The sequence below is a fragment of the Choristoneura fumiferana genome, chromosome 19 (genome assembly GCF_025370935.1).
Source record: "Choristoneura fumiferana chromosome 19, NRCan_CFum_1, whole genome shotgun sequence".
In the NCBI taxonomy this organism is placed as follows: domain Eukaryota; kingdom Metazoa; phylum Arthropoda; class Insecta; order Lepidoptera; family Tortricidae; genus Choristoneura; species Choristoneura fumiferana.
This window is the reverse complement of record NC_133490.1, coordinates 11,925,883-11,943,480: the sequence shown is the minus strand read 5'-3', so window position 1 is coordinate 11,943,480 and position 17,598 is coordinate 11,925,883. Positions and strand designations below refer to the sequence as shown.

The 17,598-nt window shown below is 41.5% G+C and overlaps 2 protein-coding genes across 2 annotated transcripts; both read left to right on the top strand.

Annotated features, from left to right (window-relative positions):
- The first annotated feature begins 546 nt into the window (after nt 1-546).
- LOC141438634 (vinculin-like) lies at nt 547-15,860 on the top strand. Its single transcript, XM_074102498.1, has 7 exons — nt 547-592; nt 2,196-2,282; nt 3,314-3,434; nt 6,052-6,090; nt 7,483-7,595; nt 8,943-9,033; nt 15,835-15,860. The coding sequence occupies exons 2-7, from the start codon at nt 2,241-2,243 to the stop codon at nt 15,858-15,860; spliced, it is 432 nt and encodes a 143-aa protein (XP_073958599.1). The 5' UTR covers nt 547-592; nt 2,196-2,240.
- LOC141438582 (uncharacterized) lies at nt 10,662-12,921 on the top strand. Its single transcript, XM_074102450.1, has one exon. It carries the CDS (start codon nt 10,711-10,713, stop codon nt 12,919-12,921), a length of 2,211 nt encoding a protein of 736 aa, XP_073958551.1. The 5' UTR covers nt 10,662-10,710.
- Nucleotides 15,861-17,598: the final 1,738 nt, after the last annotated feature.

The window sequence follows — 17,598 nt, the reverse complement described above, 5'->3', positions numbered from 1 at the left end:
CTGCGGGACGCGCGGCGGCGCACGCGCTGCGGGCCAGCAGGCTGCCCGACTGGCAGGGGACAACATCGCTGAGCGTAGGCCGGCCACATACAAGTACGACTGGCTGCGGGACGCGCGGCGGCGCACGCGCTGCGGGCCCCAGCAGGCTGCCCGACTGGCGAGACAACATCGCTGAGGTAGGCGCGGCCACATACAAGTAGCAGCGGCTGCGGGACGCGCGGCCGGCGCACGCGCTGCGGGCCAGCAGGCTGCCCGACTGGCGAGACAACATCGCTGAGGTAAGGCGCGGCCACATACAAGTAGCAGCGGCTGCGGGACGCCGCGCCGGCGCACGGGGCGCTGCGGGCCAGCAGGCTGCCCGACTGGGAACAACTACGCTGAGGTAAGGCGCGGCCACATACAAAGTAGCAGCGGCTGCGGGACGCGCGGCCGCGGCCGGCGCACGCGCTGCGGGCCAGCAGGCTGCCCGACTGGCGGGACAACATCGCTGAGGGAAGGCGCGGCCACATACAAGTAGAGCGCTGCGGACGCGCGCCGGCGCACGCGCTGCGGGCCAGCAGGCTGCCCGACTGGCGAAGACAACATCGCTGAGGTAAGCGCGGCCACATACAAGTAGCAGCGGCTGCGGGACGCGCGGCCGGCGCACGCGCTGCGGGCCAGCAGGCTGCCCGACTGGCGGGACAACATCGCTGAGGTAAGGCGCGGCCACATACAAGTAGCAGCGGCTGCGGGACGCGCGGCCGGCGCACGCGCTGCGGGCCAGCAGGCTGCCCGACTGGCGGGACAACATCGCTGAGGTAAGGCGCGGCCACATACAAGTAGCAGCGGCTGCGGGACGCGCGGCCGGCGCACGCGCTGCGGGCCAGCAGGCTGCCCGACTGGCGGGACAACATCGCTGAGGTAAGGCGCGGCCACATACAAGTCGCTCGACGCTCGTTTCCAGCGTCAAGTCTGGTCGCGTGACATATAGCGATAAAGTTGAAAATGTTTAGCTTTATCGCTAGAAAAAAAACCTCTTCAGTTTCGGTAAAACATAGTTTTTTTTTTCATTCACTCCAATTTCTTTTATTTGTACGTCTGCCACGACTGCTACTAAATGAGTTAAAGAAATCATCTTCCAAGACCAAGATCATTGCCGCAAGCAGCCATCTTGATAGCGCCTACAGACTCACGCCGAGAACCCCCGAGAACACCCGAGAAGCGTGAATGTGATCGCTTTCTCGCCGTCTCGTTCTCGCGCTCGCCTGTTCTCCGATCGGTGTCGGTATTTTCAAAGGGTTTCTCGGGCGAGACACGAGAACGGTATTACATTCTTGTTCGGTCTCAGTGCGACCGTGGACTTAATGTCTGCAATGTCGTCCATTCCGGATAACGATCGAGAATGCAAATGAGAAGGTCGGGAGTGTAGATGCCTTCTCGGTTTTCGTGCAATTTCCTCGGCAAGACTTCTCGCCGAGACTTCTCGCGTGAGTCTGTAGGCGCTATGACGCTGCTGCTCGACGCGGTGACTTGACGCTACTTTTAGAGTCGCGGAAAATTCAAAATCACATTCAAAATGGGGTCACGTGACCAAATGTATCGCTGCGAACGAGCGACTGCATGTGACCGCACCTGTAGATGGGATGGGATAGGGTCGAGGGCTGGCAAGAGCTGGCTCGAGATTGCAAAGCGTGGCGTAATCTGGTGTTGGATACCAACACCCACTTTGGGTCACTGCGCCATGACAGTAAGTAAGTAGTAACCGACAACACGACATATTTTTGTCAATCAACGTAAGCATGACGTCAGCTCACGCGCAGCGCGACCCCGAGCTAATGCGCGTGCTGCGGGCCAGCAGACTGCCTGACTGGCGGCGGGACAATATCGCTGAGGTAGAACGGACAACACAACATGTATTCGCCAATAAACGTCATACATACATGTACATATATACATATTTTTGAAACTTTGAGAATAAATAATTAAAAAAAATAACAAAAAAGTTTCGGTCAATAAATTTTTTAGAGCCAAGTTAGAAACTTTTTCTGCCAAGTTTCTTGCGGCACATTCTTCTTGGCAATGATTGTATTTCCGAAAGCGCTGGTAGTTAAAAAAAATTACGTGTAAAAAAGCCCATTGCGGCCTATTTAGACATTGCTCTACCAATGGTTTGGATTATGTGAGGCTAAAGATATAATTTAATATTTTGGTTGCAGATACTGCGAGCGACGGGCGAAGTGGAATCTGTGCTCGGCGGAGAGATGATATTCAAGAAACTGCCAGAGCCTGACCAGCCCATATACGTAAGTTGTCTGCAAACAACAGTTTAAAATTGATTGAGCACTCCCTAATAAACGATTCAACTGACAGGTTTTACGCAATCGACAATCGATGTTGCCGTTTCGCGGATTGCGTAGGAAGCGTTTGTTTTTGGGTTCCTGTTCGGTATTTATTCGAAAAAGACCTGGCAACCCTGGTCACAGCACAGAACGCTTCTCTCTCGTATCAAATTATTGTACGCATTACATTTCTGCTCGAAAAAAAAACAACTAACGAAAATAAAATTAACAATTTGTTTTCATATTGGTTCACAGCACTTAATCGTCTGGTTATAGTTTGAGGCAATATCAACAATAAACTACGTGCCATTACTATGCTCACCCGCGTCCTTATAGCTGGCTCCCACTTGTCGGATGTCGGACCAGGATTTTAATCGGATGTCCCAGTGGCAAAACATTTTATATGAAAATATATTTATATTCACACTTGCCCGACACGATTTTGTGTAGAAATGACCGACATCCGACTCAAAACGGATCCGACACCCGACAAGTGGGAACCGGCTCTTAAGCCGAGTTTACACTTGCAAGAAAAATCGTGGTTGCATTACATTGCGGCGCTCGATTGACCACTACAAACTCGTTTGCTTTACGGCCTCGCAATGTAATGCAACTTGCACGATTCTTCTTGCAACTCTATACTCGGCTTTACGATAGCTAAGTTGCAACAAATGTATACCTATTCATGCAGTTCCTCCAACTCTACGCTGTTAGAACACACACTTCCCATGAACCCAACTACCACCACTTCACTACGCTGATGCGTTTCGAACTCAGCCAGAGTTCATCATCAGAGCAACATAACTGTTTGCAATTGTATGTAGCGGAAGTGGGGGTGCTGTATGGGCACACTTATGTGACGATAGCTATGGTAAGATCGCGGGTGAGAAAATTAATTGTTTGTAGTTCATTAAAGTTAACCTCTGCATAGTAACGCCTCATTCAATAAATTATGATATTTATTAGTTTTGAATACCTTTTTGTGTGGTCCTTAGAACGCGGCGCGTAATCTCCACGCGGCGGTACGTGAGTGGTCCGCCCGGGACAACGAGATAGTGGCCGTGGCCAAGCGGAGCGCCGTGCTCATGGCCAAACTGTCTGACTACATGCATGCAGGTACATGGTAATATAGAGCACAGATAGAGAGAGAGAAAAGAAAGAGAGAGAGGAGAGAGAGAGAGAGAGAGAAGAAGAGAGAGAGATAGAGATAGAGAGGGAGGAGAGAGAGAGAGAGAGAGAGAGAGAGAGAGAGAGAGAGGGTCTATTCACAAGAGATGACACGAATAAATAGAATGCAAGTAATTTCAGTTGCTACAGCGAGTGCCGTTCTTATACAAAAAAACATCATATTATTATGAAATTGCAGCGTAGCGTATGCAGCCAAAACTATGGAAAAATTAATTACAATATTTTGAAATTTAAAACATTATTTTCATAAGTAAATTCTAAGTAAAGTTGTTTAAGCCTAAGGTTTTATTTCGTTTTCAAAAGTATAACCTCGCTGCTTACCTGAACCTGGCCGACGTATTGGTATATTTAAGGGGGTTCCAATCAAGTTAGCCTGCATGTTATGACACTGCTTACGAGCCAGTGTTATGCACATTAAAAACTGATTTAGTCGAAATAAATACCGGTTAACTTGTTGCCGGTTAAAAACTCTGGAATACGGTATTTGACTACTCCTGAATTTGACATGTTTTACATATTATTATGAAAATATAGATAAACAGACAGTGTTTGGCGAAGAGAAAACTAAAATCGGTTTAAAATTTGATTTAAAGTGATTTTTTGAAAAAATCTATATACCTGTCTCTTTCTCAAACGCTTTTCTCTATGCAGCAAGTAAGGCGCTACTTGCTTGTGACGTAATATGCCTGTATGTCTTTCTCTGTCTAATCTTGGATTTTAAACCTTTATAACTTTGTCATTTGTAAAGGTAGCTTAAAAATTGTTTCACTATTCGATAACAGGCATTGTGAAGTTTAAATTTATAAAAAATAGTCAAATATCGTATTAGCGCTGAGGGAACAGCCCTGCCGTAAACGTGATGCCATGTCTAGATGACCGAGTTACATCACTCTAGTTGTTAGTAACGCTTATTTTAGGTAGGTTGGGTTTTGCATGGGTCTGTTTATAATGCTATGACCAATGATCTCTATGGCACAAGTACGCTGGAATTTCTAATGTTTTTTTTTTTATTATTCTACTGGGATGGAAAACGAGAGCAGTTGGGTCTCCTGATGGTAAGAGATCACCACCGCCCATAACATCTGCACTGCAACACCAGGGGTATTCCAGATACGTTGCCAACCTAGATGCCTGAAGATGGGAACCTCATCCAGTAATTCACCGGCGTCTTACTCTCCAACGCCGCATAACAGTGCAAGCAATTTTTGCTTTACGGCAGGTAGGATTTAGCGGGAGTTGGTTGCATGGAGTGTGGGAAGCTATTGATCTCTTGGAAAGCTTCCTTGTTTAATTTTGAATGCATGTTCAGCGTACTTGTAAAATAATGACCAGTGGTTCTTTTTTATTAAATTCAGTTTATTTTATTCTGACAAAATCCATAGTAGTTAGTGCAGTTGTTATAAGTACGCTTTGTGAAACTTTAACAAACTAGAGGTAACATGTGTAGCGCTTTGTGTGGTTTTTTGCAGTTTTTAATTTTTCAGCCAAGTAGTTTAATTCAGGAATATTTTCGATTAAAAAAAAACCTGGTCTAATTATAAGGATGATATTGACGCATTACTAAACACAATAAAAAGGAAATAGAGTTTTGCGAAACCCTGAACATCACTATTTTTGTAATGGTTTGAAGTTATGTGATTCCAAAATTTCAATGGAAGTTTTATGTGGATGATTTGATTGGAATACAGCAGCTTTGTAAGATTTAAGAAGATACCTCACATAGTGCAGTGTGGTAGCTTAACAGTAGTCAGTTGGTTACTGGACTTCTCCGTGCTGGCTACCTTCCAGTCCTGGGTTGCCGGCTAGGTACCTGATTAGTCATGAAGCACCTGGAGTATCTTCCTTAGTCCGCAAGGCACTTGATGATTTTACACAAAAACTATAATATCAGGTGCTCTATCGTTTGCTCGAATTTAATATGCCATAATCTACCGTTTTCCAAAATTTTCATTTGTTATAAATTTATTTCTAGAAGTGTATTTTTTTCAGAATAGGGAATATTACTGCAATGTTCTGCCGTCAGAATGCAGCACTAGCACAAACCATAAACAGTTTTTCTTATGTCTTAAATGTCTGTAGGATGCCATAATATCATATTATTTCAATATATTTTTTTGGAAATATAGCTCTATCGTTACTAAAGATGTAAATCTCATGTTATTTTGTTACTAATAAATATGTCATGATCCTTCATGGCCACAAACTATAAAGAGATCTGACGTTGTCATGGCGGTTTGTTTACGGTTTGTGCTAGTGTCGCCCTCTGCGCAGAGCTTTGCGTAATATTCCCCATTGATATTAAAAATTACGATGACATTTTGAAAAATCCTAAAAACAGCACAGTTCTACATATTTTATGGCAAAAGTTGGTATAGCAAGTGAATGGTAAATGAAGTGATTCGATAATATAGATTTTTAGCTTTACAACCGATATCAAAGAAAGGCGGAGGTTCTCAATTAGTCTGAATGTTTTTTTTTAAATTGTTTGTTAGGTACGCGATAGTTAATAACTATTACCTAATAATTAACTTTGCGTTTTGACCAGATTTTGACATCAAATGCAACGCTCAATCAACGAACAATGGTACAAGTGTGTTGTAACAATATCAATGGCTGTTTTATCTTGGTTGGCTTCTGGAAAGCACAATATCTAGCATGCGCATGTCACACTGATGCATGATTTTTTATCAAATCGTCGACCAAACAAATTTCTGGTTAAAAATAAAAATCATCATTATAAACCAGGGATACGAACGAATGGTGTTTTCATGTCAACATACCACAATAATATAAGTTATTGTTGTAATTAAGTCGTGGGTTGAATATATAGTATCCTGCATTTTCAAAGATATATTTATTATTCTCAAATGTTTCATTTGCCAAACTGTTTTATTTCCCAACTCTCAATTTTCTCCGAAACCAAACATTTTTCTCGGTGTATTTTCTTACGGTTTCATTTTTCTCAGTGTGGATTCTTATGGTTTGGGAGCGTAGGTTCGTATCCTACCGGCTGCGCCATGTTTAATACCGGGAGGACGTAAATCAAACACAGTTGCTAGATTCAGACTGATTTAATATTTTAGAACAGCTGATCTACCACATGCATTCACAATCATAATGTACCCACACACAGCTTTATGAAAGTCCAAAAAAAATATTTCGTAGAAAATCGTGAATTGGGAAAGAGACATCTGGGAATATATTTCGTCGAAAGACAGAACCATGATATCAACAATGATAATATTTATATAACTCTCATTTCTGTTTGCATGACTTTTCTTGCACCTTGTCAAATCGACGTTGTCAAATGTATGCAGTAATAGATAATTTTGTGTGTTGAGTGGGCCAAATTTTGCGCCGCTAAGTATAGCTTAGAATTATTTAATGACTAGATTTTGCCCGCGGCTTCGCCCGCGTGGAATTCGGTTCGCGCGCTGTTCCCTCGAGAACTGTGCATTTTTCCGGGATAAAAAGTAGCCTATGTCACTCTGCCCAAATACTATCCTCCATGCCAAAATCAGACCCGTCGCTCCGTTTCGACGTGTAAGACGGAAAAACATACAAACACACACACTTTCGCATTTCTAATATTAGTATGGATAGGTAGCTTTGTATGTACGTAGAGTGGGCCAAATTTTGTGCCGCTAAGTTTTGCAGGTGGTAGGACCTTGTGCAAGGTCCGCCCGGATTGCTACCACCATCTTGCTCGCTAATCCTGCCGTGAAGCAGCAGTGCTTGCACTGTTGTGTTTCGGCGTGGAGAGTAAGACAGCCGGTGAAATTACTGGCACTTGAGGTATACCATCTTAGGCCTCTAGGTTGGCAACGCATCTGCAATACCCCTGGTGTTGCAGATGTTTATGGGCGGTGGTGATCTCTTACCATCAGGAGACCCACTTGCTCGTTTGCCGCCCAGTCGAATAAAAAAAAAAAGTGTACTTAGTTTAAAATTATCTAATGATGGCATCCGTATACAGACAAGAAGCGTGAGGTGCTATCGACATCGAAGGCGATCGTGGCGGCATCTCACGAGGTCGCGAGGCTCGCGCGCAAGCTCGCTCTGGAGTGCACAGACATGCGGATACGGACCGTGAGTGATCCTGCTTATCCTATTACTCTAATCACATCCGGCGCTCGATGATGGACCTTGTAAACTGTTCATGTAATAAGGCAGTGAAGTGAAATGCTTTTTCTCAAAAATTATCGTAAATGTTGACATTATTCTTTACATATCAGAAGGTGAAGTCCATAGTTTATGGTCAGCAAAAAATTAAAAAGTTAAATAGATTGCAGGCGCGCTAGCTCGAAAATAATAAATTAGCGCGCCTGCAATCAGTCAAAATTTTTTTTAAGTTAAATAGGCCATAGAAATGTTGGCACAAGTCGTATACACAGCCAAGTCTAATGGCCGGTACCAGATATTTTGTTGGAACTCCGGACTTTTTTATTGGGTCTGAAACAGCTTGTGGTTGTTTCGGTAAATACACCTGCAGTTTATTTTTAATAAAAAAAATGGCGAGAAAGCATAAGAAAAAATATTTTAATAAAATTAAATGTTATAATATATTTGAGAAAAAGTTTATTCTATTTCAGAATTATTCACCATTTTTGATAAAAAGCTTATATTAGTCTCGGCTGGAATAGCAATTGCTGGCTCCGTATTAGTTAAACGGACTCGCAAGCTCGTCCGTTTAAATCTCATACTCAGCCAGCAATTGCCTACTTCCAGGCCACGACAATAATCTACTATTACTTGATTTTTCAAGGAAAATTAAACTACTCGTATGATAAATTTACCGATATTCTATTAGTAATGAATATTTACTAACAAGACAAACTTTTAAAATTAAACTGAAACAATTAAAAATATTCACATTTACAAAATAAACTTTAAATACTTAAAACCAATCTGGTTGAGTTTTAAAATGAGAAAATTTCGAATTATTTCAGCTTAATTTTAAGTGCGAAGTAGGTTTATCCATTGGCTAGTATCCATAGTACAAGTTTTGCTTAGTTTGGGACTAGGTCAATTGGTGTCAAGTGTCCCATGATATTTATTTATTTAGATATGAGTACATGTTTATTCATAGTCAAGAGAACACAAATGGATTATGACGCTAAAACACACGAGTAATATTTGTTTATTATTATGTATGTATGTAAACTCTTTATTGTACAAAAGAAAAGAAACAAACTTTGAGATACTTGTACAAAGTTGGTCTTATCCCTTTAAGGGATCTCTACCAGTCAACCTTTGAGTAGATGAGAGGAGTAACCAGTTAGGTTCCGACAAAGAGTGAGTTTAAGAGACAAAAATATTATGACTATAATCTTGTATTAAAATTAGTCGATGTCATGGTATCTCACCAACTGTGATCCCTCAAGCCGGGCTCTCCTGCGTTCTTTGTGAATCCGTAACAGATTTTATTATTTTCAGAACCTATTGCAAGTTTGCGACCAAATACCGACCATCAGCGGGCAACTTAAGATGCTGACCACAGTCAAAGGTTCATCGTTGGGACATCAAGGTAACGACATAATCCTCTCGAGTCCTGACTTTTAGGGTTCCGTAGCCAAAATGGCAAAAACGGAACCCTTATAGTTTCGCCATGTCTGTCTGTCTGTCTGTCCGTCCGCGGCTTTGCTCAGGGACTATCAATGCTAGAAAGCTGTATTTTGGACGAATAAACCTATATGTAAACTATGCCGACAAAATGGTACAATTTTTTTAGAGTACCTCCCATAGACGTAAATTGGGGGTGTTTTTTTTTCTCATCCAACCTTGTTGTGTGGGGTATTGTTGGTTAGGTCTTTTAAAACCATTAGGGGGTTGCTGAAACGATTTTTCGATTCAGTGATTTGTTTTTATATCAAACTAACAAGGAAAACTATAAAGGTTAAGTTTTCTTGAGAATTATTAGTAGTTTAAGAGTAAATAGCCTAAGATATAAAATATACCTAAACTTGGAATATTCCGTACAAAATACGAAATCCCTAGAAAAATATTACTTTTTTGTCGTATTGGCTACGCAACCCTATTTCGGGCGTGTCCGACACGCTCTTGGCCGTTTTTTTAAACAGACATAGTACTTAAGACCTACACGTGTTTGACCTTCTTTGTATTTTGGATATTATTTCAAAATTCTTAAAATTCTTTATTCAATGAACAATTTGTACTTTATAAAGGACATTTGGTCGTTATTCTCAGTGTTAATTGGTCCTTTATAAAGTACATACGCGAGGGCTTACGAGAATATACAGTCGAGTTCATAAACTTGTGGGCAAAGTTTTGATCAAAAATATCTGAACACGAGTCTATTGTTAACGACGTAGAAGCGTGTTCAGATATTTATGATCAAATTTTTGCTCATAAGTTTATGAACTCGACTGTACAATGCCATAAAAATTAATAAAATAACTAGTCTATTCGCCGAGAATTGACAAGTATTATGATAACTTTGATGTGTTTGTATTAGCTTCTATATCTAAATAGTATCTATCTAGTCTGAAAGACGTCAATTTTAAGCGAAATGACCGCCTATTGTTTACGCAGTATTTTGCCTTTTTTAACCCCTGACGCAAAAAGAGGGGTGTTATAAGTTTGACCGCTATGTGTGTCTGTATGTGGCACCGTAGCTGTTAAACGGGTGGACCGATTTGAATGTCATTTTGTTAGATACATGAAAGCAGATTTTCTAGCGATGGTTCTTTGATATGTTTCATCGGAATCGGTTAGCCGTTTTTGAGATATTGGACTTTGAAGTGACAAAGTCGGCGGTTTTTCAACTTTTTGTACTGATTTGTGTATGAGTAATGTACCTAACTTTACAACGAAACAAAAACATGTTGTATATTCTGTTAGAAAACTCTACGGTGCTGTGCAGTGACGTCTAATTGAACTTTGTATTTTTTTACCGTTCTGTGTCACTCTAAAATAAATGGTGAATCGTAAACATTGGTTTTCCTCTGTATTAAGATTTTCTTGTGGTTTTTATCATCTGGCGACCGTTAAATAGTATGGAAACCTTAAGAAAAGAGCGAAGTATCGCTCGGAGGCTTTTCACGAAAGCCAAAACCGAATTTGAAGCCAATTTAGAGTCGCATATTGATGAACTCACCGCCGCCTTCGGAAAACTACAACTGCGAGCAGAAAATTGTTCAACGTCGATGAACGTGTAAAAGAGCAATGGCTAAGCACAGATGACATGTCCGAAGAGCAGTATTTTGAGGATTGTTTGACCAGCGATAATTATCAATCCGACTGGGAGCGCGTAAAAGTACAATACGATAATGCTACCCGGAACGACGAACGCATAAAAAGGTCACATAAATCTAACGGCAGTGATATATCAAATAACACAGTGAAGAGTATGAAGTCTCAGCATGATTGTGAGAAATCGACATGCAGTTCAGCGTGTCAGTCGAGACGGTTCCGGCTACCTAAATTTGAATTACGGAAGTTTGACGGAAACACGAAGAATTGGATTGGTTTTTGGTGTCAATTTCAAAAGATCGATAGCGACGACACAATGGACGACGGAGATAAGTTTCAGTATTTATATCAGTGCACTGTTCCAGATACTCCAGCAAGAGAACTCGTCGATAGCTTTCCTCCATCGGGAGCTAACTACAAACAAGCTATTGAACAGTTAAAGTCCAGATTTGCGCGTGATGACATGCTTATCGACATCTACGTAAGGGAACTTCTTAACCTTGTACTAGCGCAAGCAAAAGGTAATACCTCCTATAAATTAGGCCACTTATACAATAAATTAAATACGCAGTTACTAGCACTTCAAAGTTTAGGTGTCACTATAGATAAATACGCCGTTTTATTATTTCCTTTAGTTGAGTCCGCCTTACCCGAATCTGTTTTAAGAGCGTGGGAGAGGTCTCAAGTACACGAGGAGAAGGGCGACGAGCATCTCAACCGGCTCATGCAGTTCCTGAAAAGCGAAGCGGAGTCGGAGGAGCGGATCCAGCTCGCGCGCAGCGGCATAGCATCGGGTGACTGTTTACCTAGCGTTTGTTCGCAACCGACCGCGGCATGCCTGGTGTCTACGGAAGATGCAGGTAAGAAGATTTGTTGCGTTTGGTGTGAAAAGGCATCGCATAACAGCTTCGAGTGCTACAAGGCTAACAAGATGTCGTATGAAGCTAGGAGGGAAGCATTAAATAAAAAGGGAGCTTGTTTTATTTGTCTAAAGACGGGACATAATACGAAAAAGTGCAAAAATTTCTCGAAATGCCTTTTCTGTTCCAAACGTCATGCTGTATTAATGTGCCCTGACATTAAAGCGTCAATTCAAAATGAAAATGTTAAAACTTTCAAAGACGGAACGTCAAATTTGAATAACAATATAGCCCAAAATAAGGCTGGTACTACACTGTTGCAAACGTTTATGGTAAATATTATTAGCGATAATAAATGCATACAGGTACGGGCATTTATTGATACGGGCGCACAAAGATCGTATTTACGTCGCGATATTATTGAGGATTTAGGTCTTAAACCTGTCAGCAAAGAAACTTTGTCACACTGTCTCTTCGGCGGGATTGAAACTAAGAAGCAGTCGTTTAACTGCTACGAATTCACTGTCGCGAGCCTAGACAACGAGTTTCAATGCAAGATTACTGCGCTTGACAAATCCACGATCTGCGGCTACATACCTCGTTTGAACACAAACCACGAATTGTTTCAAGAGTTGAAGAAACATAACATCGCGTTGAGTGACGTCGGCGAAGAGGCTACGCCCACCATCGGGTTGCTAATCGGCGCAGACTATGCAGGCTTTTTGCTCACTGACAGTTTCATACGTCTGAACAATAACCTCGTGGCAATGAAAAATAAATTTGGATGGACACTTCAAGGGCCCATAATGAACGCATGCAGTGTAATGACGAACGTAGTATCGGCTAACTTGCAATTATCGGAGCTTTGGGATTTAGAAACTCTTGGAATACGAGACCCGGCGGAAGTCGCAAGCAAGACGAAGTCTGACTCTATCATAATGGACCAGTTTAGAAATTCGATCAAAATCAACAACGAAGGACGGTACGAAGTAGATTTACCGTGGAAACCAAATCATGGAGAGCTTCTTGACAACAAACAGTTAGCTGAACGAAGATTGATGTCAACAACACAGAGACTTCTAAAGCTGAACGAGTTTGATAACTACTGTCAAGTCTTTGAAGATTGGTTGAAGGAGGGCGTAATTGAAGAGGTCAATGACACAGCGAGACCAAAACACTACCTGTCACATCACGCTGTCATAAAGAGCTCCAGCCTGACCACGAGAGTTCGTCCAGTTTTTGACGCGTCTGCTCGAGATCGTAATGGGAATTCTCTCAACTCGTTCCTAGAAAAGGGCATAAATTGTCTTGAACTCATTCCGAAACTTACTGATCAAATTTAGAAAATATGCGATTGGGATAACGTCCGACATTAAGAAAGCCTTTCTTCAGATATCACTGAATGATGAAGACAGACGATATCTGTCTTTTCTGTGGTGGAAGAATAATGAAAGAAAAGACTTGATAACCTACCGCCATCGTCGTGTGGTATTCGGCGTAACGTCTAGTCCATTTCTTTTGGGTGCGACTATAAATTACCACTTGGAAAAGTACACCAAAAATATAAGGACACGGCTGAGCGTCTCAAGAACTCTTTCTATGTTGATAACTGCGTCACAAGCCTAGAGAGTGAGCAAGAAGCACAAATCTTCATAGAAGAGGCGAAAAGAGTAATGTTGGAGGCGAAATTTGACTTACGAGGTTGGGTCACAGCTCCCATGACAAATAAAGACATGACGTCAAAAGAAGACAGTCTGTCGGTACTCGGCCTTATATGGGATTTGAAAAGAGATCAATTGTACTGTAATGTCAACTTCGTTCAAAACATGACCTTAGAAGAAAAAGTTACAAAAAGGAGTTTGTTGTCCATAACCCAAAAGGTTTTTGATCCGGTCGGTTTGGCATGCCCAGTTACTCTTGTGCCCAAACGAATTATTCAAAAAACTTGGAATTTAAAGCTGGGTTGGGATTCAGAACTACCGATTAACTTACAAAAGGAATACCTCGATTGGTCTAAACATATTCACTTGCTTATTGACTGCCGTATTCCGCGTCGACTTACCTCTGCTACAATAAACAAATGTAATAACAGCCTGCACGTCTTTAGTGATGCGAGCAAGGTGTCATTCGCGACTGCCATCTTCCTGCGAAGCGAATTTCAAAGAGAAGTTACTGTGCAGTTGGTTCAAGCGAAGGCACGCGTCGCACCAGTCCGTGAAGTCAGCATACCGCGCTTAGAATTAATGGCAAACCTAATTGCAACACGCTTGTATATTCAAGTCAAAGAAGCGTTGGAACTGTCAAATTGTCGAGTTTACTTCTGGACTGACGCAAGCGTAGCATTCACCTGGATTACGACTGAGGGAGACTGGAACATTTTTGTAAAGAACAGAGTGAAGGAGATACGTCAATATACTAACGTGGAAGATTGGTATCATCTACCAGGCTCGATGAACCCTGCCGACTTACCTTCGAGAGGCTGCAACGCTAAACACCTACTGAAGAGTAAATGGGAGGGACCGGCTTGGCTGAAAGCAGAAGAAAGTGAATGGCCTATGTCTCAATTAAACGTTGATGAGCAAGAAGTCAACAAAGAAAGGAAGAAAGTGGTACTTGCTAATACTACGACAGATATTAGTACAATTCTATCCAGACTGACTTACTTTTCCAAATTTACTATGATAGTGAGAACGGTTGGCTGGATATTAAGATTTGCGTACAACTGCAAGAATAAAAATAAACGAAGAGGTGAACTGACCTGTGAGGAGTTTCAGAGCGCCGAGAAGAAACTTTTAAAGATGGTTCAAGCCGAAATGATGGCAGATGATATCAAAAAGTCGAAAAATCTGCAAATATTTAAAGATGAGGAAGGCTTATTAGAATTCGCACAAAGCTTGTACTTAGTGATGAGCCCACAGACTTTGTATGTCCGATATTTCTGCCTGGGAAGCATCTTATAATCAAAAGACTAGTAACCTCGAAACACCACATGTTGCATCACGCCGGCCCGGGTATTCTAATGACAGTACTCAGGGAGACTTATTGGATTACTGGTGTTAGACGACTTGTTAGTTCAACAGTATCAAAATGCGTAACCTGCAAGCGACAATCGGTGAAACATGCCGACACACCGTTACCACCTTTGCCTCTGGACAGAATAAAACCTGCTGCTGCCTTTGAAGTGACTGGTATTGATCTAGCTGGTCCTCTCTTTCTGCGGTCGGGAGGGAAGGTGTGGATAATTTTATTTACGTGTGCTGTATACCGCGCCGTACACCTGGAACTAACAAAATCGCTGTCAACTGAAGCTTTTCTCATGGCGTTACGACGGTTTATTGCAAGACGTGGAAGAGTCAACACAATTTACACGGATAATGGCACTAACTTCCACGGAGCTGATAATCTGTTTAAAAGCATTGAATTGGGAAGAGATAGCAGCTTACTCCAGTGTGCGAAGCATCAAGTGGAAGTTCAATCCACCGGCTGCGCCATGGTGGGGAGGTTGGTGGGAGCGATTGATTCGTTCTCTTAAGGAACTTCTCCGACGCAACTTGGGACAGAAAACAGTCACTTATGAGGAACTGTCAACCATACTTTGTGATTGTGAGGCCTTGATGAATTCACGCCCCTAACCTACATCGCGGATAACTCAGAAAACTTGAAGCCTCTGACGCCAGCCTGCTTCGTGCAAGGGCTTCCTGCCAGCGAGACTCCAGATTTAGACCAGCTCGACCATGACTCTTTGAATAGGCGATTAAGGTATTTGCATAAGCTAAGAGGAGATCTAAGAGAGCGGTTTAGGAACGAGTACTTGGGGATGCTCATACAGAAGGGTAAGGAGAGGGACTCTAATATAAAGGTAGGCGATGTCGTATTGGTAGAGACTGATGCGAAGCGTATAAAGTGGCCTTTAGGAGTTATCTTAGAAGTATATACTGGAAAAGATGGAAATGCTAGAGTAGCTAGAGTACGCACAGCCGACGGCGAGTACACCCGGGCATATCAACGTCTGTACCCGCTGGAAGTGCAACCTGACGAAGTCTTGTGAAGATAGAAGGTTTGGGGCTTCGTCCCAAGGTGGGAGGATGTTAGAAACCTCTACGGTGCTGTGCAATGACGTCTAATTGAACTTTGTATTTTTTACCGTTCTGTGTCACTCTAAAATAAATGGTGAATCGTAAACATTGGTTTTCCTCTGTATTAAGATTTTCTTGTGGTTTTTATCATATTCTGTTTACTCTTTCTTTTATTCCTAGGAACCGAAGAGACATCGAAGCAATGAACATTGCTGTCGGAAATGCACAGAACTGATGATGAGTGTAAGTATTCAAATTAGAAAAATTTATCTAACGCCCTGGCATGTTTACTTACTTTGCGTACAATGAGTAACTAAAGTACCTAATGGCAGTTTCCTTAGTCATTTTTTGTCCCACCCCGTGTTTATTAATTTTTAACCTACCTTGACTGCTTGCTTTTATTTGACGGTGGGACATACGACGCACGACAAATAATTTGCAATGTTTTTTTAGGGTTCCGGAGCCAAAATGTCAAAAACGGAACCCTTATAGTTTCGCCATGTCTGTCTGTCTGTCAGTCCGCGGCTCTTGCTCAGGGACTATCAATGCTAGAAAGCTGTAATTTGCACGGATATATGTATAAGTAACATGCCGACAAAAAGGTACAATTAAAAATTTAAAACAATGTTTTTTTTTTAGGGTACCTCCCATAGACGTAAAGTGGGGGTGATTTTTTTTCTCATTTTACCCTATAGTGTGGGGTATCGTTGGATAGGTCTTTTAAACCATTAGGGGGTTGCTAAAACGATTTTTTGATTCAGTGATTTGTTTGCGAAATATTCAACTTTAAAGTGCAAATTTTCATTAAAATCGAGCGTTCCCCCCCCCCCCCTCTAAAATCTAAACCGGAGGGTGGAAAATTTTGAAAAAAAAATCAGAATGGTAGTAAGTATATCAAACTTTCAAGGAAAACTATAACGGCGAAGTTTGCTTGAGAATTATTAGTAGTTTATGAGTAACTAGCAGCCTTAGGAATAATATACCTAAACTTGGAAGATTCCGTATAAAATACGAAATCCTTTAGAAAAATATATAATAATAATTTAAAAACATTATTTTATTTTATTTTTATATTTTAAATTGAATTTTTTCGTAATGGCTACGGAACCCTATTTTGGGCGTGTCCGACACGCTCTTGGCCGGTTTTTTTATGTAGGTATTTACGTTTAGGTTAGATTTATATAAATTGATATGATTTCTCTTCTTTTCAATGTAAGTACAAATAAATAATGTGTAGTAGGAAATAATAATAATAATTTGGATATATTATGTCGGTAAGTATATTTTTGTTCCACCGCTCCAATTTAATTTCTGTTATTTTAGATGCCTGATTTATATGGGTGCTGTCTCTCTTTATGTAGATAGATTAAGCTAAAACGGTATCACAGATATTTTGTCATATAAAATAACATAGTAGTGGATCAGGATCTGATGGGCTACTGCGAAACTCGGAAATCGAAGTTCGTATCGCACCATCCCTTTCACTCGTGTGTTAAAATGACATAAGCGGCAGCGGGACGGCAACATACGAAGTTCGAGTTTTGCACTTCGTTGTATAAATAGGGTCCCTATTTTTTTCAAAAAGTTTGCGTAGAGAAAATTTAACGGAAAACTGGTACATCTTAATTTTTCAAAATATTCATATTTATTGTGCTCAAAATGAGGTATACTGAAAGCTAAAATATCACTGGATTGGCGGAGCATTGATCCGCTTGACATCTGTGTCACTAAAGTGACCAAGGAAATTCTTTTAGTTCATCCTGTTAGACCCCGCTTACCCGGGCAACAATCAATCGCTGTTGATGGGGCTGGTTCTACTTTAAAGCAAAGTCAGAAAGGTTGAATACTAGAATTTATTCACTTACTAGGTACATGTACTGTATGACCTTAATCTTAGGACCTATGTCACTCGCGCTCCGCCAGCAGAATGCACAGCTGGTCCAG